This window comes from Staurois parvus, unplaced genomic scaffold (genome assembly GCF_062004578.1).
Source record: "Staurois parvus isolate SC_StPar_1 unplaced genomic scaffold, SC_StPar_1.0 ptg001765l, whole genome shotgun sequence".
NCBI classification, from domain to species: domain Eukaryota; kingdom Metazoa; phylum Chordata; class Amphibia; order Anura; family Ranidae; genus Staurois; species Staurois parvus.
The window spans coordinates 1-21,623 of NW_028319561.1; the positions used below are offsets into that span (position 1 = coordinate 1).

The window sequence follows — 21,623 nt, forward strand, 5'->3', positions numbered from 1 at the left end:
GAGCCATTGTGTATAGATTGCGGAGGGATATCTGATTGACTGCACGGGCATTTCTATGTATCATCTGGGACCAATTCCACCCTATGAAGTCCTACGTGATATTCTTTCAAACTGTCTTAGGCATAGTGTATTCCATTATATATCTGCGGGTGCCTCCTGCATTTTCTTGGCAACCATCGGAGGCAGTGTGCTTTGGGTTAAGGGATTTCTTTCCCTCCCCATATATAGCCTTCGGGCTTCCAGGTGGGACCGTGCCCGGGTGCCTCACTTCTTCTCCCCACCTCCGCTCCATATATATAGCCTTCAGGCTTCCAGGTGGGACCGTGCCCGGGTGCCTCACTTCTTCTCCCCACCTCCGCTCCATATATATAGCCTTCGGGCTTCCAGGTGGGACCGTGCCCGGGTGCCTCTCTTCTCTCCACCTCCACTCCTCCTCTACTTGTTTCGGCTGGCCGTCAGCATGGAGTCCCTCTTTTTGAACCCCTGAGGAAGCCTACCCGGCGAAACGCGTTGGGTTACGACACCTTTCTAGTTCTAGTTTTTAATAGTGTGCTGTATTTATCACACCGGTTTTGATTTAGGAAGGAGTATTGGGGTTCACTGCACTGACTATTTTCATCTGTTTAAATAGATTTTATGGGGGTAATCCCTGATTTTTATTCTTTGGAACACATTGGTTTATGGAATTTTTTTGTGTGAGTGTATTTTCCTGAGGGTGAATCAGCACCTAAAATGTCCCAATATGTATTGTTCTCCTCATTTGTCTCTTCAGTGAGGGATGTGGTGCTGATGGATCAACTATATCTGTTACTAGTTTCAAGACCTGAAAATTATTTTAGGGGCTCCTAAGGTTGATAAAAGGATGAGGAAAGGATGAAACCAAGAGGGGAGGCATGGCTCACCCTGCGCAAAAAAATACTCACGATGTTGGGCGACAGCAGTGATTGGTAGGTGAGCAGCACCCCAGTAACAGCAATCTGCTCCAGCCACTTCCTGCTGGCATCACGGCTGCTCTCTTCGTACTCGCCGTTGTTGTTGTATCGGTAGTTGAGGGCCGCCATGAGCTGCTCAGTGAAAGTACTGATGGCAGCCACCAGTGTCTGGCAGAATATGGCATCTCGGCGAACCTGCAGTTCCGTATCTGGGAGAAGAGAGGGAAGAATTACTGCAGGGTGAAATGACATGAACCATCTCCTGTCCACCTAATTCCTCGCTGTATGGTGGCTGCCTCACGTGGGGTGCTGGAATACATACAGTACATCAGAGAATAGGTGCAGGAACTCCCCCATTTTGAGTCACTTCTTGTCTCCTCCCTATCCACCACCGAGTCCCATCTCTTGGTTCCACCTCCACCCACTGCCCAGTACCACTGCAGAGCCAAGTATCATTTTGTGGTGCTAAGTATTTCGTATGGGATTTGTTAATAACAAGAAAAGCAGTAAATCTCCCACCCTCTCCAGCAGCAACAATAGACCCACCCTCTCCACCAGCAACATTTGGCCCCCACAACAAAATACTACCCAAGCAACAATAGACCCCCATCACCAACAACAGATCTCCAAGCATCCAACATCAATAGACTCTTCATAAGCTAGCAACAATAGACCATTTCCTCAACAGTAGATCCTTTTAAGCAACAACCTCCCCAGCAACAATAGACTGCCACACAAAAATAGACCCCCCCCCAGTGATTCCCCTGCAGCAAGCATCAATAGCCCTTCCAAGACACCCCAGCACCCCTTGCCATTATATACTCTATATTGACAAAAGTATTGGTCCATCCCTCCAAATCATGTGATTCGGGTGTTCCAATCCCCTCCCAATCATGTGATTTAGGTGTTCCAATCCCCTCCATATCATGTGATTCAGGTGCTCCAATCCCCTCCCAATCATGTGATTTAGGTGTTCCAATCCCCTCCATATCATGTGATTCAGGTGTTCCAATCCCCTCCATGGACACAGGTGTATACAATCAAGCCCCTAGGCATGAAGACTGCTTCTACAAACATTGGTGAAAGAATGGGTCGCTCTCAGGAGCCCAGTGACTCCAAGCGTGGTCCCGTGATAGGTGGTCACCTGGGCAATAAGTCCATCCATGACATTTCCTGGCTACTAAATATTCCACGCTCAACTGTTAGTGGGATTATAACAAAGTGGAAGCAACTGGGAACAACAGCCACTCAGCCACCAAGTGGTAGGCCACGTCACATGACAGGGCGGGGTCAGCGCATGCTGAAGCGCACAGTGCGCAGAAGTCGCCAACTGTCTGCAGAGTCAATAGCTAAAGACCTCCAAACTTGGTGTGGCCTTCAGATGAGCCCAACAACAGTGTGTAGAGAGCTTGGAGACGTGTTCTCTGGAGTGACCAATCACGCTTCTCAGTCTGGCAATCCGATGGACGTGTCTGGATTTGGCGGCTGCCAGGAGAACGGTACTTGCCTGACTGCATTGTGCCAAGTGTAAAGTTTGGTGGAGGGGGGATTATGGTGTGGGGGTGTTTTTCAGGAGTTGGGCTTGGCCCCCTAGTTCCAGTGAAGGGAACTCTTAAGGCGACATTTTGGACAATTTCATGCTCCCAACTTTGTAGGAGGAGTTTGGGGATGGCCCCTTCCTGTTCCAACATGACTGTCCACCAGTGCACAAAGCAAGGTCCATAAAGACATGGAGGAGCCAGTTTGGGGTGGAGGAACTTGACTGACCTGCACAGAGTCCTGACCTCAACCCCATAGAACACCTTTGGGATGAATTAGAGCGGAGACTGCGAGCCAGGCCTCCTCCCCCGACATCAGTGCCTGACCTGACAAATGTGCTTCTGGAAGAATGGTCCAACCTTCCCATAGACACCCTCATAAACCTTGTGGACGGCCTTCCCAGAAGAGTTGAACCTGTTATAACACATGATGATCTCCTCTATATTTCATCTACACCAAATTCTTCACTGTATGGTGGCTGCCTCACATGGGGTGCCGGAATACATACAGTATATATGTGCCTGTATCTGTATATAGATGGAAGAACACATGATGAGGTATGGTTCTCCCTTGATCTATGGGGGGAACTATCATTAGCTCCTCTAGATGGTTTTGACTTTCAGATTATTCATTGGTCCACAAGTCTGATTGCTGGCTCCAAGACTGGAGAAGAAACCCCTAATAGAGGCACCTTGACCAACGACTTCCATAACTGTTAATGTAGAACTGATAGTCCCAGGAAGCCCAGAGTGCAGAGTAATGGAAGACCAGATACTATTTTATGACTGTCTATTTACCCAGCCATGGGGGTGTTGTGGGTTCTATATGGCAGACTGGGACTTTCCTGCTTTAGAACAGGTCTGTCACTTATTCGGGGAATGTGGGGAATGATCAGGTACTGCTGGAGAACGGAAGGAAAAAACGTGTCTATGTTTGGGACAACAGAAAAGATTGTCTCTTGTCAGAGCGAGTGAGGAGAACACCGTGCAGTCAGTATATAAACCTGCCATACCCATCATACCGCATTCCTCCAAACTTCTCATCCACATCCACCACCCGGGTCTACAAGTAGAGCTGATGTCATGCTGGCTGCACTCGCTAAGAACTTTGTGTTTACCACTGCAACCAATCAGATGCTACCAAACAGAGCGATAGAACTGAAATAGGAACCTGATTAGTTAGAAGTGTAATATAGACCATCTATGATGGTATTTATGTTGGGTCACCCCAAAAAAATGATGCTTATCCTTGGGTGAGCTTATGGTTGGCTATATAGGTTCAGATGAATGACAAGTGGAGAGACATCTTATGTTCTATCAAAACCCTCCACTAATTATCAAGTTCCCAACCACGAATCCCGACTATGGCACCACCTGCCTGGAGTTTGCATGTTCTCCCTGTGCCTATATGGGTTTCCTCTGCGAACTCCGGTTTCCTCCCACACTCCAAAGACATGCTGGTAGGTGAATTGGCTCCTGTCTACATTGGCCCTAGTATGTGTATGTATGAATGTGAGTTAGGGACCTTAGATTGTACGCCCCTCGGGGGCGGGGCTGATGTGACTGTACAATATATATGTAAAGCGTGGCGTAAACTGACGAATGTGACACTCGAGCATCACATTCGCCAGGCAGAACAGACCTGTTTCAGCTTTCTATGGCCCTCTTTCCTGAGCCCAGCACATTGTATAATGTTCCCAGCATTTCATATCATACCAATAAATCTCTTACCGGTGCATTTCAGCAGAGCCAGCAACAGCTGATTCTTCCCATCTGCAAAACAGAGAAAAATACAATTCAATGGAATTCTCTGACAAGGAGAACAAGAACAAACAAGTCGTCCAAAGATCAATCTGTGTGCTTCTACTACCGATATTCAACGATAAAGACCATTCCATGACTGACCCAGGGGTTTCAATGGCATCCTCCAGCACCTGATGCTCATGGGCGCCCTCTAGGGCACAAAGCAGCATGCGCTGTAATTGGGCTTATGACCTCATTATGACATCAAGGGGTGGGGTGGAGTCTATTTTCTGCTGTTTGATTGGTGGGAAGTTCTTTAAATGTCATTCTGTTTTGCACTGCACTGAAGGGGTCCAAAACATTGCTGAGATTGCTGAATAAAGCTTTGGACCCACTTTGGAGACTCTTGGTGTGCTGGTCTGCTTGCTTGAATTAAAATGGCCCTGTACCGTGTGATTGCTGTGACCAATCACACTTGTAAATAATATACACCCATTTGTTTTTATTATTTTTATAAGAAATGTAACAGAATACATTTTGGCCTAAATTACTGAAGATTATCTGCAAAGTTTTCTAACAGAAATTAAGAAAAGTGTTTGTTTCCCCAAATATTTGGTCTTTTTTCCTTTATAGAGTAGAAAATTAAAAATCCCAGGGGCGATTTACCTCTTCACGCCCCCGGCCGAACGCAAATATGTGGCCTCCCGGCGTCTGGGTCTAGACGCCGAGCGGCGGCACATTTGCGTTCTATTAAAAAAGGACATATGTGCCGAGAGAGTGCGCCCTGCACGCTCCCAGCACACATGTCCGGTACTCACGGAAAGGTCCCGATCTCGTCTTTCGATCGAGACCTTTCCCGATCATGTGATGGCGAATGACGGTGGTCACATGACTCTAAAACCCCGCCCTGCCTCCTGCCTTTTGAAACTCTTAAAGGGCCGGGAGGCGCCAGCGTGAACGGGTTAAGTACCACTGAAACAAAACTCTGAAAACTCTCAAAAATGGTATAAAATTCATTTGGGAACAATGTTGCATTTCTGAGTAATTGTGATTCAAAGTATGACAGCACTGAAAGCTGGAAAATGGCCTGGGCAGGTAGGGGGGTTAGGGTTATCTTCGGAATCTCCAGTCTCTGGTTCTTGGAAGACACAAAGGGGGGGATTTACTAAAACTGGAGCCCCCAGAATCTGGTGTGCATGGGAACCAATCAACTTCTACCTTCGCCTTGTTCAGTTATGCTTTGGCAAAAACAAAGCTGGAAGCTGATTGGTTTCTGTGCACAGCTGCACCAAGTTTTGCACTCTCCAGTTTTAGTAAATCAACCCCAAAAGGGTTCTGATTACAAATAAATTATCTGTTCGAATGTCTCAAACATTTTAATTCCCATAATTTAGATTTATATCTTATGATCATCAGCTCCATCTAGTGGTCACAATGCACTTATCTTCCTGACAGTTATTTTAGGGAAATACCACATAATGTCCACTAGGCGGAGCTGACGATCATAGGAAATAAACGTATTTGGTTTGTGACTGCGGAGCGAAAGTTTATTTTACAAATCGACTCCCAAAATGTAATTTATAAACAGACCACAAAATATAATTTCCTTTTAATAGAAGCTCTCGGCCGCAAAGTCTCACGTGGTACCAACCTTCGACGTATTTCTGGATACTCTCCACCAGGGTCTTGATGGAGTTGGGGAGGTTCCAGGGATCTTCTCTGATACTGATTTGGATCATACTGCGACACCTCACCGTCCACTCCTCTTTCTTCTGGAACTCTGCGGGGACACCATGAAAGAGACTTCTTCAAACAATGGAGAGGTTCCCTCGTCACCACATGACATATGCAGGGTGATGCTATCTTTTGGGGGGGGGGGGGGGGTGCCTGCTTTTTGCATGTGTGGGGTTCTTTTTCCGTATGGTCGGATTTTCTTAGTTTTGCATGGAGTCGGGTTTTGCATGGAGTGGGGGAAGGATTAGAACCCCTGACAGGTTTTTACTCCTATCTGGGGCTCTTTTAAAGAGATTTCTTCTCACTTCCTGTCTGGGTGACAACATTTGACAGGCAAGAAGTGAGGGCAGGTGTGAAAATGCTTGTCTTTAGTAGAGTGGGGGAGGGGCAGAAGGCCTGTGAGATCTGTATTGAAGTCTGTGTCTCCATTGCAGATTTCCCCTCACTTTTCCTCCGCTGAAACCAGAAAGGAAGTTGAATTGTCGGAAAGACATGAAAAGGAGCCCTGGAGAGCATTCAAAACACAGCAGGGGTCATAGCCCTCCTCCACTCCATCAAGAACGAAGGAGAAAAGCTTTTGGCCTGGCATACATTTCAACAGCCAATCAGAAGAGGACAGTACTGCTGCACTACTCTTAGATTGATTGCCAATAAGCGGAGGACACCGGAGGAGCACCAAATGGAGAAAAAAAATGGAGAAATTCTCTGAACGTTGGCACAATGACAGCCAAGAGACAACCGTCCACCAATCACCTTGCAGGCTGTGCTCCATTGGGAAGTGCTTGGTCTCCTCGAAGGCTTTGGCCATGACTTTCCCCTTCAGCAGAGTGATGATGGCGTCCACCTGACAACAGACACACAAGACGCATATTTAGAAGACTTTCCGCAGCTTTGTTGTACATTTCCTCCCAAGGCTCAAATTGCACCGCATCTGCACCAAAAGGGTCCGCGCTAGAATCCGATTGGACGAGTATTCACACCTATGTGATCTGATTCTGCACATCGCACCGCGTTTTGCGGACCGGTTTTCAGGGTGTTAACTTAACATTCACACCCGCAGCGGTTGGCATGAACGGGGTGCGATTCTGATGCGGTGTGGAATCAGTGTGAACCCCGGGGTCAAAGTTACTTTTGGTAAATGTTTCAGAATACAAACACGGATATTGTACGCCCGTTAATCCCACCCATTACGACCAGACAACGTCGTCTTGTGGATATAATTAGTAAGATAGGAAAAAATCATTCCTGATCGCCGAAACTCTGCAGGCAGAATATGAATTTGTCCCATTTTATAAATAAAATATGTGCAGCCAACAGTCCCTTACATTTTATAAATTGGAGAATGCCGTTCCCAATAATTAGGGCCGGTCCCTGCACCCCATAACCATTTGTGAATGATATGGAGAAGGAATAGGTGGTATCCAGGGACCCCTACAAGGTATTTCCTTATAAAGTTACTTTTATTAAATGTATCAAAATACAAAACCGATATTGTAATGCACACTTATTTATTTCAGGTACTTCTATAGGGCCGTCAATTTATGTAGCACTTTACATGTATATTGTACATTCACATCAGTCCCCGCCCCTGAGGAGCGTACAATCTAAGGTCCCTAACTCACATTCATACATACACATGCTAGAGACAATTTAGACAGGAACCAATCGGCCCATCAGCATGTCTTTGGAGTGTGGGGGGAAGCCTGGGTGCCCGGAGGAAGCCCACGCAGGCACAGGGAGGGCATGCAGGCTCCAGGCAGGTGGTGCCATGGTTGGGATTTGAACCAATGACCCCGGTACTGCCAGGTGAAAGTGCTAACCATTTAGCCACTGTGCTGCCCACTTATCCCTCCCGTTCTAAAACATATAACATTGTCTTCCTGATATAATTACTAAAGTTGGAAAAAATCATTCCTGATCGCCGAAACTCTGGAGGCAGAATATGAATTTGTCCAATTTCGTGGTCTCTATCAGTTTATGGCTGGCTGGCTACCCCGGGTGGTCTGTGGACCGTACGTGTCGCCTTTACCTGGTTGAAGAGATGTTCAAGACAGCCGTGCAGCTTATCCTGCTTGTCAGATGGAATCCGCATGTCACATGGAAGCTCGTCCCCTGTCATCATAAAAGGAGAATTGTCAGAAAGACATACAAGAAAACAAACCTCCTCTCCACTAAGACACATACATGGACCTGGACCTTCTACAAAGACGTGGCTCGTGTCCTCTTTTTCTGCTTTTTTAAGGATATTTTTTTTTTTTTTTTGAAGCTGTGAATGTCTAAACTTCATGGCATACAGCCTGGTAATCCCTTCAAACTTGCCTTTCTTTTGCTTCTCCCGGTCCTGTGATCTCTGCCCTGACTTTCCTGTTCTTGGGTGTCTCCTTGCAGGGTCCTATAGAGTCCTGCCGTTGTCACCCATTCGTGCACGCTCCCGTGAGGGGACTGCATCCTGCTGTGAAGATACAGCCTGCGCCCACACACACTGACAGTCCAAATGGACAACCAACAGAGGACACATCTCTGCTCCACCTTGAAGTGAAGTGGTTGGTAGTGGCTGCTGAGGCACTGCAGAGGCATGTGTAGTGTGGGCTGCCTGTGTATGTTGGCGCAGGGAAGTTCCTGTATCCACGCATGCGGATCATGGCACATGTAGTCCCCAGGGGTGTGACCAATGGGGCAGTTTTGAGTGAGCACTTCCCAAATAGAAATTCAGGGAAGCAGCACAGAGGAACCTGGCGCTGAGCATGGCAATGTGTCTCGGGACCTTTTTGTCCAATTGTCCTTTGCTATTTCTGAAATCAGCCTTTCTCAAACTTTTTATCCCAGGGGAACCCTTGAAAAGTTTTTAGGTGTCCGTGATCCCTTGCTAAAATAAGTCTCATGGGTCATAAGAAAAATGCCCCATACATTGGTGGTCAGTGGAAGGAGTGACCCCTTACAATGGTGGTCAGTGGAAGGAGTGACCCCTTACATTGGTGGTCAGTGGAAGGAGTGACCCCTTACATTGGTGGTCAGTGGAAGGAGTGACCCCTTACATTGGTGGTCTATGGAAGGAGCGACCCCTTACAATAATTATAGTGAATACTTGTGAGCTATTATGGATCAAGGTGTTAAATAAATTCTGAAAGTGTATAGGGTGCGCTGGCACTTGCACTAACTCACTTGACTAGTGTATATAGATGATAGAAAAAAGATAGCGCCGCGCTCCTATATAATATATACAGCTTAAGCTTAAGCTTTAGAGGTGTATCAAATTCCAATATGAACTGTGACTATACCACTAAATGCATATAAAATATTACATATAAATGACATGCATGGTGTAAAAACCTATACTGTTATTGCTTTAATGGGTGCCCTAATGAAATCCTGTGTTGCACCCATATAAAGCTATGTGTACTCTATATCAGCGTTTTTCAACCACTGTGCCGCGGCACACTAGTGTGCCGTGAGATATTGTCTGGTGTGCCGTGGGAAAAATTCCAATTTCATCTGTAACATGTGGCTTCGGCTCACAAATAGACCAATCATTAGAATCTAATGATTCAGTGGTCGGCAAGCCGCGGCTCGCGAGCCACATGCGGCTCTTTACCCAGTCTAATGCGGCTCTTCTGTGTGCCGGGCGCCTGCTCCCCTCCCTCCTCTCGGTCGGCCGCTCCCCTGCCTCCTCTCGGTTGGCAGCCCCAAAAGTCCGCGCGGACCTTTTAATCCGGCTTGCGGATGTGGCTGTCAGGATGTGTGTAGGCGGGGCAGCGTGCCGAACGTGAGGGGAGGGGAGCTAGGCTCCTCTCACAGTCCGCCCTGAAGACCCGAACGGCGCGGGAAGACAGCGAGAGGAACGCAAAAGGTAAGTGAATTGACACGGGGGACTTGGCTTACTAGAAGGGGGGGGGGGGAATAGTACTGTGGGGGATGAAATACTATATGAGGGATGAATTACTTTATGAGGGATGAAATACTATATGGGGGGATGAAATACTATATGGGGGATGAATTACTATATCAGGGATGAATTACTATATGAGGGATGAAATACTATATGGGGGGATGAAATACTATATGGGGGGATGAAATACTATATGGGGGGATGAATTACTATATGAGGGATGAAATACTATATGGGGGGATGAAATACTATATGAGGGATGAAATACTATATGGGGGATGAATTACTATATGAGGGATGAATTACTGTATGAGGGATGAAATACTATATGGGGGGATGAAATACTATATGAGGGATGAAATACTATATGAGGGGATGAAATACTATATGGGGGGATGAAATACTATATGGGGGATGAAATACTATATGAGGGATGAAATACTATATGAGGGATGAAATACTATATGAGGGATGAATTACTATATGAGGGATGAAATACTATATGGGGGGATGAAATACTATATGGGGGGATGAAATACTATATGGGGGGATGAAATACTATATGAGGGATGAATTACTATATGAGGGATGAAATACTATATGGGGGGATGAAATACTATATGGGGGGATGAAATACTATATGAGGGATGAATTACTATATGGGGGGATGAAATACTATATGAGGGATGAATTACTATATGAGGGATGAAATACTATATGAGGGATGAAATACTATATGGGGGGATGAAATACTATATGAGGGATTAATTACTATGCTTACTATGGGGGAATATTACTATACTTACTATGGATGACACATACACATCATTCATCTACTCTTGGTCCGGCCCCCGGGTCCAATTATAAAATACTTTATTATTTCATAATAAAGTAATTATAAAATAATTTCTTTGTGTTTGATTCCTATTCAAGAGAATTACTTTATATATAGTCAATATAGGCACAGAGGTAAATTTTTTTAACATTTTCTAATGGTGGTGTGCCTCGTGATTTTTTTCATGAAAAAAGTGTGCCTTTGCACAAAAAAGGTTGAAAAACACTGCTCTATATTAATATGTGCACATGCTAAAATAAACAAATAAAAATACAGTCTTTAAGGTAAATGTGCAAGTAAAGATTCTGTTCCTTGTCTCCGAGTGCTAAATGGTCTCCTTATGTGCTCACCTCTATATTTGCCTGAATGAATCCAGGCAAATACGCTTTTTATCCTTCCAGGATAGATGAAATGGGATGATGTCTTTGCTCTAGCCGTCCTATGAGGTGAATATACATATGGATGGATCCTCCTGTTGTCTACTTTATCTCCCTGTGTACCTGTGAGTGCACTGAGTAGCTCTCTTGGGATCTCCCAATTCCCCTCCTGGGGTTGTTTCCTCTTTCACTCCTCCTAATATCAGCTCATGGGATGTATGGTCAAAGAAAAGGAAAAGCAGACCATAGTGTCTTATCCTTATATAAAGTGGATTTATTTAAGCCAATAACAAGTTGATAGTATGCAGCTCATAAATGATCCAGACAGGCTTAGATGGCAATCAGCAGGTAAAAAGTAGGTACATAGAAGTACATAGTAGGTGCAGAGAGGTTTTCTATGTACCTACTTTTTACCTGCTGATTGCCATCTAAGCCTGTCTGGATCATTTATGAGCTGCATACTATCAACTTGTTATTGGCTTAAATAAATCCACTTTATATAAGGATAAGACACTATGGTCTGCTTTTCCTTTTCTTTGACCATACATCCCATGAGCTGATATTAGGAGGAGTGAAAGAGGAAACAACCCCAGGAGGGGAATTGGGAGATCCCAAGAGAGCTACTCAGTGCACTCACAGGTACACAGGGAGATAAAGTAGACAACAGGAGGATCCATCCATATGTATATTCACCTCATAGGACGGCTAGAGCAAAGACATCATCCCATTTCATCTATCCTGGAAGGATAAAAAGCGTATTTGCCTGGATTCATTCAGGCAAATATAGAGGTGAGCACATAAGGAGACCATTTAGCACTCGGAGACAAGGAACAGAATCTTTACTTGCACATTTACCTTAAAGACTGTATTTTTATTTGTTTATTTTAGCATGTGCACATATTAATATAGAGTACACATAGCTTTATATGGGTGCAACACAGGATTTCATTAGGGCACCCATTAAAGCAATAACAGTATAGGTTTTTACACCATGCATGTCATTTATATGTAATATTTTATATGCATTTAGTGGTATAGTCACAGTTCATATTGGAATTTGATACACCTCTAAAGCTTAAGCTTAAGCTGTATATATTATATAGGAGCGCGGCGCTATCTTTTTTCGACCCCTTACAATGGTGGTCAGTGGAAGGAGTGACCCCTTACATTGGTGGTCTATGGAAGGAGCGACCCCTTACAATGGTGGTCAGTGGAAGGAGTGACCCCTTATAATGGTGGTCAGTGGAAGGAGCGACCCCTTACAATGGTGGTCAGTGGAAGGAGTGACCCCTTACAATGGTGGTCAGTGGAAGGAGCGACCCCTTACAATGGTGGTCAGTGGAAGGAGCGACCCCTTACAATGGTGGTCAGTGGAAGGAGTGACCCCTTACAATGGTGATCAGTGGAAGGAGTGACCCCTTACATTGGTAGTTAGAAGGCCACCATTACAGTTAACAGATCACCGGATTCCTGCTACCAGCTCTATAAAGTGGCAATAGACCTGGAACTATGAAGGCACATCAGATGGAAAGTCCACTAGAAGGAACCCCTACCATCCTCTTGGGGAACCCTGTTTGAAGGTGCCTGATCTATACCATATTTTGTTTATGAAAAAAGACTTTAGTACTGATATAAACGTCATTAATAACATGTCTGTCTGTGGGACAAACAAATGAGACTCACCCGAGCCCATTTCATCGCTCCCCAGGTACGAACTGTTACTGCGCACGCTGGTGTAGGACAGGACGGAATCGCGGTTACTGTTACACTCACTGTGGAGAGATCAGACACTATACATGTATATTCGCAATATCAAGTCATGGGGCGGCATATCCTTCATAGACAGTCATCATCTACTCAGCAATCAAAGCCATCAAGATGGCATGCTTGTTCGATAGAATCGGTTTCTGAAATGTTCACGTTACTAAAGGAAACAAACCCTTATCATATAATGAATCAAGTGCGGCCAAGAAAGTTATGTGGTGCCTAAGCTACAAATATCTCCTTATCACCATTATCTTTGCTGAGCAAAACCAGAACTGGCAGCTCCATGCTGAAGAGTCCCAAAAGGCCAAGAGGGTCACCATGGCTTGTGATCTGGCTTCAGCAAAGTAGTGGGATGCTTTATAAATGGTGGTGGAGGAGGGCGTTCAATGAAAAGCATTGTTTCAGTACTTAGACTTCCAATATTGTCCAGGATCCCTGGGACCTCTGGAATCTCAGGATTCCCATGTTTTCCAGTGTACTCGTGTGTGAGTGTGTCTATGTCATTGCACATCAGTGCTTCCTGTTGGCATGTTCTCTGTGGCTGGTGCTGTGTCTTATCATTAGCTACTCTAGAGATAGATTGCAATAATACTGAACCTGTCAAAAATGACTTGTCTGACCCGACTACTATCTTACCTGCCGCCTACCTCAACCTCTGCCTGGACTGGACTGCTCTCTGGTCTGCCATGACCTCTGCTTAGTCTGACTACTGCCGCCCTTTCCTCATCATCCTGTCTGCCATGACCTCCACTTGGTCTGACTACTCTTATGCCTGCCATCCGCCCAGGACCTCTGCTTGGACTTGACTACTGTCTTTGCTGTCACTTGCCTCAATATCTGCCTAGACTGGACTACTCTCTTGCCTGCTGTGACCTCTGCTTGGGTCTGACTATTCTCTTGCCTGCCATCTGCCCAGGACCTCTGCTTGGACTTGACTGCTTTCTTTCCTATTGCCTGCTTTGATGTCTGCCTGGACCAGACTACTCTCTTGCCTACGGTCTGCCTTGACCTGACCACTCAATTGCATGCCATCTAGCCACTACCTCTGCCTGGACCTGCTTACTCTCTTGCCCGTCACCCAACTTGACCCCTGCCTGGACCCAATTACTCTTTTGCCTACCACCTTCCCTGATTTCTGCCTTGACCAAACTTCTCTCTTGCCTCCTGCCCACCTCAACCTCTGCCTGGAACAGACTACTCTCTTGCATACCGTCTGCCTTGAACGGACTACTCATTTGCATGTCATCTGCCCACTACCTCTGCCTGGACCTAGTTACTCTCTTGCCCATCACCTACCTTGGTCCCTGTTTGCACCCGATTACTTTTTTGCCTACCACCTTCCCTGACCTCTGCCTTGACCGGACTACTCTCTTTCCTCCTGCCTGCCTCGACCTCTGCCTGATCCTGACTACTCTCTTTCCTCCCAAGTGCCTCGACCTCTGCCTGGACCCGACTAGTCTCTTGCCTACCATCTGCCTTGATCTGACCACTTAATTGTATGCCATCTGCCCACTACCTCTGCCTTGACCTAGTTACTCTCTTGCCCATCACCTACCTTGGTCCCTGTTTGCACCTGATTACTCTTTGGCCTGCCACCTTTCCTGACCTCTGCCTTGACCGGACTACACTCTTGTCTCCTGCCTGCCTCGACCTCTGCCTGAGCCTGACTACTCTCTTGCCTACCGTCTGCCTTGGCCTGACCACTCAATTGCATGCCATCTAGCCACTACCTCTGCCAGGACCTGGTTACTCTCTTGCCCTTCATCTACCTTGACCCCTGCCTGGACCCAATTACTCTTTTGCCTACAAACATCCCTGACCTCTGCCTAGATCGAACTTCTCTCTTGCCTCCTGCCTGCCTCAACCTCTGCCTAGACCAGACTACTCTCTTACCTACCGTCTGCCTTGAACTGACTACTCATTTGCATGCCATCTGCCGACTACCTCTGCCTGGACCTAGTTACCCTCTTGCCCATCACCTACCTTGGTCCCTGTATGCACCCGATTACATTTTTGCCTACCACCTTCCCTGACCTCTTCCTTGACCGGACTACTGCCTATCTCGACCTCTGCTGGAGCCTGACTACTATCTTTCCTACCAAGTGCCTCGACCTTTGCCTGGAGCAGACTACTCTCTTGCCTGCTGCCTGCCTGAACCTCTGTCTGGACCTCTTGCCTGGCATCTACCTCGACTTCTACCTGGACCTCACTACTTTCTTGTCTGCAGTTTGTGAATATCCTCCGCACCATAGCCCTTCTGTCAAGCAAACTCTTAGTGGGGCGACCCTGAGGGCTGAAACTATGTGTCAGTTTGCAGGAAAAAATCAGAGGCCATTAGGATTTCCAGCCCATCACCCTATGAGGGTTGCTATAGTGAAGACCAACTGTGTCACTTGCCAAGGAGTTTCATAACATGCACACAGCATATTTATCAGCTGCACATTCATTAGTAAAGTTTATTAAAACGCAAGCACTAACCTATAGGAGTCCCTGTAGCTGACGGTATCATGTCCTGAGTCCTCCTGGTCCTCCTCCAATACCTTAAAACAAACTTTCTTGATGCCACCCGGTTCCGTCCTGTCCACATCTCCGTCCTCACCCACCAGTGAGGAGGGAGGCGTCTCGCTTGTGGACATGGGCTCAGATGGGGTGTCCCGTTCCAGGGGCTCGGTGATGGTGGACAGCAACCTGCAGGGTAAAGGAGGGAGATAGTATGTTTAGGACATAAACTGAATACTTTGACTTGCATTTGTATGTCATGTGACTTCCCCTATAACATTCGAACAAGTTGTATCATTGGTCAGCTGTGATGACAGACTTGAAGTACAATTAGGCCTTCAGAGGGTTAAGTCTCCCCATCGGGGTCTTGGCACTAGCACTGTTATGGTCTAAATAATCACTGTGAAGCCCCAAATCTCCAACAGAACTGCATCCATCACAATGAACAGTTTATAGAATTTATACCAACAGATCTTTAAAGCAGAACTCCAGCCAAACCCTTATGAGAAATAACCCAAAGCAGTCAGTCATGCAACACCTATCATTGCTGTGGAACAATTAGTAATGCAGGCAGCTGGCTGATGGCTCTGGGTTACTGCACTCAGTATCATGGTACAAGGTATCCAAGTATCTCACTTGTTGATCTGGGTGACGTATTGCTTCATCTCCTTCAGAGCAACATCCAGCTTGTTGAAGAGCTCCAGGTAGGAGTCCTGAATCTCCAAGTCATCATGTTTCATCAAGAAGCTCAGACCATGATCCTCCGGGTTCATCCCTCCATTCATCTGAGAGAAGCTGCCATCTTGGAAACTGCCATTCATCCCATCCTCCTCTTCTGTGCCCACACACCTCCAAGCCGGAGCCGCCATGCTGGCAATGGAGTGCTGCGAGTACAGCATGGGGCTCAAACTGCCAACTGCAGAGAGAGAGAACCAAGGTCAGGACTAGGACTCACAACCAGCACCCCAAAACTGCCACCCTGCCCTCATCAACTGCTAATATATACAGAACTGGGGATGAGGGGGGAGAGAGAGGAGTAAGGGAGAGAGGAGAGGGCGAGAGAGGAAGAGGAGAGGGCGAGAGAGGAAGAGGAGAGGGCGAGAGAGGAAGAGGAGGGGAGAGGGCGAGAGAGGAAGAGGAAGGGAGAGGGCGAGAGAGGAAGAGGAAGGGAGAGGGCGAGAGAGGAAGAGGAAGGGAGAGGGCGAGAGAGGAAGAGGAAGGGAGAGGGCGAGAGAGGAAGAGGAGGGGAGAGGGCGAGAGAAGAAGAAGAGGGCGAGAGAGGAAGAGGAGGGCGAGAGAGGAAGAGGAGGGGAGAGGGCGAGAGAGGAAGAGGAGGGGAGAGGGCGAGAGAGGAAGAGGAGGGGAGAGGGCGAGAGAGGAAGAGAGAGGGCGAGAGAGGAAGAGAGAGGGCGAGAGAGGAAGAGGAAGAGAGAGGGCGAGAGAGGAAGAGGAAGAGAGAGGGCGAGAGAGGAAGAGGAAGGGAGAGGGCGAGAGAGGAAGAGGAAGGGAGAGGGCGAGAGAGGAAGAGGAAGGGAGAGGGCGAGAGAGGAAGAGGAAGGGAGAGGGCGAGAGAGGAAGAGGAAGGGAGAGGGCGAGAGAGGAAGAGGAGGGGAGAGGGCGAGAGAGGAAGAGGAGGGGAGAGGGCGAGAGAGGAAGAGGAAGGGAGAGGGCGAGAGAGGAAGAGGAAGGGAGAGGGCGAGAGAGGAAGAGGAAGGGAGAGAGAGGAAGAGGAGGGGAGAGGGCGAGAGAGGAAGAGGAGGGGAGAGGGCGAGAGAGGAAGAGGAGGGGAGAGGGCGAGAGAGGAACAGGGGGAGAGGAGTTTAGGAGAGGGGAGAGAGGAACAGGGGGAGAGGAGTTTAGGAGAGGGGAGGGAGGAGTGGGGGAGAGAAGAGAAAGAAGAGGGAAGGAGAAAAGGGGTAGGAGAGATATAAAAGGGAGGGAGAGAGAGAGGGAAGAGAGTTCTGGGTCCCAATCTTACCCTGATCTGGATGGGGGAGGGGGAGGTGGGTCCCAATCTTACCCTGATCTGGATGGGGGAGGGGGAGGTGGGTCCCAATCTTACCCTGATCTGGATGGGGGAAGGGGAGGTGGGTCCCAATCTTACCCTGATCTGGATGGGGGAAGGGGAGGTGGGTCCCAATCTTACCCTGATCTGGATCCAGGCCAAAGAAGGAGTTTTTGCGGCCAAAGCGGATGCTGAAGGAGCGGCCCACAGAGGTGCTGGTTTTGGGGTAAGACACTTCCATGAGGTTGATGTGATAGTTGGTGGGACAGAAGTCCATACTGTGCAGCAGGTGAGTGTCGCTGGTGGCTTGTTTAAACGACGGACTCACTTTCATCTTCAACTCGTCTGCAAACTAAGAGGGAGCATAATCCATCAGATCTACGAGTCCCGGGCCACCACCTCATTTCTGTTTTCAGAACCCCGAGTGTACCTTACTGCAATGTTACTTCGAAGCCGCGCACAATCTGACCTCTACCTTTCCATATCTGAGAAGTCTAGCCACGCGCTAAGACAACCAATCTCAACTGCAGCTCCATGGAACACTTGGGCTCTACTGGGGTTGCCAGGGGTTCCTTGAGTAACAAGCAGCAGTGAATTAATCTCACACCTACAATAACCACCTTCTCTACTGATCACCAATAAAAGGGGGCACTTCTCCACTAACTACTAATGTAGGGGGCACTTATTCATAGAAGGCTGGCAGGGGGGCACTTCTCTAATGACTACCTATGTAGGGGGTCACTTCCCTACTGACCACCAATGTAAAGGGGCACTTCTCCACTGACCACCAATGTAAGGGGGCACTTCTCTAATGTCTACCTACGTAGGGGCGGCACTTCTCTGCTGACCACCAATGTAAGGGGGCACTTCTCCACTGACCACCAATGTAAGGGGGCACTTCTCCACTGACCACCAATGTATGGGGGCACTTCTCTAATATCTACCTACGTAGGGGCGGCACTTCTCTGCTGACCACCAATGTAAGGGGGCACTTCTCCACTGACCACCAATGTAAGGGGGCACTTCTCCACTGACCACCAATGTAAGGGGGCACTTCTCCACTGACCACCAATGTAAGGGGGCACTTCTCCACTGACCACCAATGTAAGGAGGCACTTCTCCACTGACCACCAATGTAAGGGGGCACTTCTCTAATGTCAACCTACGTAGGGGCGGCACTTCTCTGCTGACCACCAATGTAAGGGGGCACTCCTCTAATGTCTACCTATGTAAGGGGGCACTTCTCTAATGTCTACCTATGTAAGGGGGCACTTCTCTAATGTCTACCTATGTAAGGACGCACTCCTCTAATGTCTACCTATGTAAGGGGGCACTTCTCCACTGACAACCAATGTAAGGGGGTACTTCTCTAATGTCTAGAGGAAAGTGTCCCCCCCTTCTACGGAGAAGTGCCCCCTACATTGGTAGCCAGTGAAAAATTACGCCTTTACATTGGTGATCGACCAATGTAGATGGGCACTTCTCCACTGACTAATAATGTAGGGGACACTTCTCCATAGAAGGGGGGGCACTTTTCTAATGACTACCTATGAAGGGGGGCATTTCCCTACTGACCACTAATGTAAGAGGACACGTCTCCCTTCTGCTCCACGGGAGGTTTCTGTCCTCCCTGAGCTACCTGAACATGCTGAACATACCTTTGTTGTGTAGAGCAGGGGTGTAACAATTGACCATCCCAGGTTGTCACATACAATAGTTCTTCAATGTTAGTCTTTGATGTAACCCTTCCTTCAATGTATTGATCATGCGCATGTTTCATGAGCTATAGGTATGATCATGTTAGAAGGGTCCCCCGAGTCTTGGAAATGATTTCAAGTTTCCATTTAGGACAAGAAGTCTGAGAAAGGCCGGTGTGGTGGCCATGCAGCTGAAGTAGACAGATACAGGTTGATGGAGGAAGTCCCCACACTGGCTGATAGCGCCCCCAATGTGATCACAGACTATACACACATGAAGGTTTATAAAAACATCCGAATGTTATACCAACCCACAAAGTGAGCCTATGGAGGTTACATGTGAAGGATCGGTGACACAGGGGAGTGATATGGAGATACAGGAGGACACTGAAGGTGGACGGGTTGGATGTTCTACACAGAAGATTGACAGATGGAGTGATGCGGCACCATTACCTCCTCATAGCTGGAGATCCTCCGGCTGATGTTGTCCAGCTTGGTGTCACAGATATGGCGGAATTCATACTGCGGCATCGTCATCACCGACTTGCTCATAGCGAGGAGCCGCATGCAGTTCTTCACAAACTGATTGTCATCCGCGATAAACGCCTGCAGGATCTGAGGAGTACAGACACCGGGTCACATACATGAAGAGAGATGACACATCTAACATCAAAGACAAGAGGAGTCGGGAGCCCCGATATCTGTAGAACAGACAATCACGGAGAGAGGCCACCGACCTGACCATCAGATACGCGCTGAAACCATCATGACTGAACTTGCAACTTTGTATCAATAAAATATACAGAAATCTGCTCCAGTGACGGGGAAGGTAAAATGTTATGGAAATCGCGTTTGGAAGGTTTTGAAAATTTGTTGTATTTATAATGGAAAAGTAATAAAAAAAAAAGAATAGTAGTAATAAACTAACAACATAAAATCCTTCTAAAACTGGCATTGGAGGAGGGGCATGATAACCAGGAACTGCCACCGTAACCACCGGCATGGATTACAGCAAAAGTGGAGCGTCCACGTCGGTGGCCACTGCGGCAGGCAGGTAAGTACAAGGAACTTGGGGATGGACATCAAACAGACACGGTCACTTTTTCTGGGTCTCTTTAATACACTCTAACTCCATTATTCTCCAAAATAAATGTAACGCCCCCCCCCCCACCGACCCAACCCTGCCCCCCTCCCCCCACCGACCCAACTCCGCCCCCCTCCGACCCAGCCCCGCCCAGATCCAACCCTGCCCCCACCGACTTAGCCCCGCCCAGACCCAACCCCGCCCCCTCCCCCACCAACCCAACTCCGCCCCCCCCACCGACCCAGCCCCGCCCAGACCCAACCCTGCCCCTCTCAATGTGCCTCCAGCATCCCTAGCAGAGAGTAATCTAGAGATGGCTGACCAGTAGACACGGGGTAACAGTCACATGATGCTCACCGAGCCATGGAAGATACCACGGGTCACCCAAAACCCCCATCACTGAGGTGAACCACAGCGCCGCCCTGCAGGTTGCGTTTCTCCAGGCAGCCCAGGCTGTACACACGGCTGACATCAGCATTCTTACCTTGGCTGTGATTCCAAACAGCCCCCGAGGCTCCACAATCTTCTCCAAGACGTAACACTTGATCCCGGCTGTGTTCACATACTCATACACCACCCCGTGTTCCAGCTGGATGTTCTCCACCGTCAGATTAATGAGGGGCCCGTCCTCACCAACCGGGGAGGAGATATTACAGGTCAGACCTACAGAGAGAACACAGGAGAGAATATCAACCACGGGGACCCTGCCGAGCCCCCCAAATCAATACAAAGGGGGATTCAGGAGGTAGAATAGTCTGCATCTTCATATATCGGTCAGGAGGGGGATGGGACGGAGCGATGTTCTGCAGATCTATAGAGGGGTCAGTGATGGGATAATCTGCAGAATATATCAATATGGATCTGTCAGGAGGGGGAGAGGAGGGAGCGATGTTCTGCAGATCTGTAGAGAGGTCAGTGGTGTGATCATCTGCAGAATATACCACTATGGATCTGTCAAGAGGGGGAGGGGGCAGTGCAATGCTCTGCAGACTTGTAATATGACACCGCTGGGTTCTCCATGGTCAGGGAAGACGTCATGGCGCAGCATGCTATTTATACACCAGGTGGAGGAGCGGTGCAGTGAGCGGGATGAGGGTTTCGGAGAATCGTTAATAATAGATGGTTTCCTGTCATGGGACGCTGTCAGTGGAGACAGAACGCCATTAACCCCTTCACTGCCGGAATCTACTGCACATGCCCAGTATGTTCCAGACTGTATCCCATGATCTAACAGAGGGGACGCGTGGCTCCAGTACAGCCGCCACGGTCTATGTGAGCGATACAGACTCAGGAGACGCGTGGCTCCAGCACATCCACCACGGTCTATGTGAGCGATACAGACTCAGGAGACGCGTGGCTCCAGAACAGCCGCCATGGTCTATCCGAGCGATACAGACTCAGGAGACGCGTGGCTCCAGCACATCCACCACGGTCTATGTGAGCGACACGGACTGAGGGGATGCGTGGCTCCAGTACAGCCGCCACGGTCTATGTGAGCGATACAGACTCAGGAGACGCGTGGCTCC

The 21,623-nt window shown here is 48.0% G+C and overlaps 1 protein-coding gene across 1 annotated transcript in view; it reads right to left on the reverse strand.

The window, feature by feature from the left end:
• Nucleotides 1–819: 819 nt before the first annotated feature.
• Nucleotides 820–21,623, reverse strand: part of LOC149434363 (phosphatidylinositol 3,4,5-trisphosphate-dependent Rac exchanger 1 protein-like) — a gene marked incomplete at its 5' end in the record, with an annotated part of 102,984 nt that continues 82,180 nt past the window's right edge. Inside the window, 11 exons of the mRNA XM_089663770.1 lie at nt 820–1,141; nt 4,202–4,243; nt 5,865–5,993; nt 6,701–6,791; nt 7,977–8,059; nt 12,729–12,817; nt 15,291–15,500; nt 15,948–16,227; nt 17,458–17,668; nt 19,467–19,628; nt 20,582–20,760. Of these exons, the coding sequence (XP_089519896.1) occupies nt 846–1,141; nt 4,202–4,243; nt 5,865–5,993; nt 6,701–6,791; nt 7,977–8,059; nt 12,729–12,817; nt 15,291–15,500; nt 15,948–16,227; nt 17,458–17,668; nt 19,467–19,628; nt 20,582–20,760 (1,772 nt within the window). The remainder of the gene's footprint in view (nt 1,142–4,201; nt 4,244–5,864; nt 5,994–6,700; nt 6,792–7,976; nt 8,060–12,728; nt 12,818–15,290; nt 15,501–15,947; nt 16,228–17,457; nt 17,669–19,466; nt 19,629–20,581; nt 20,761–21,623) is intronic.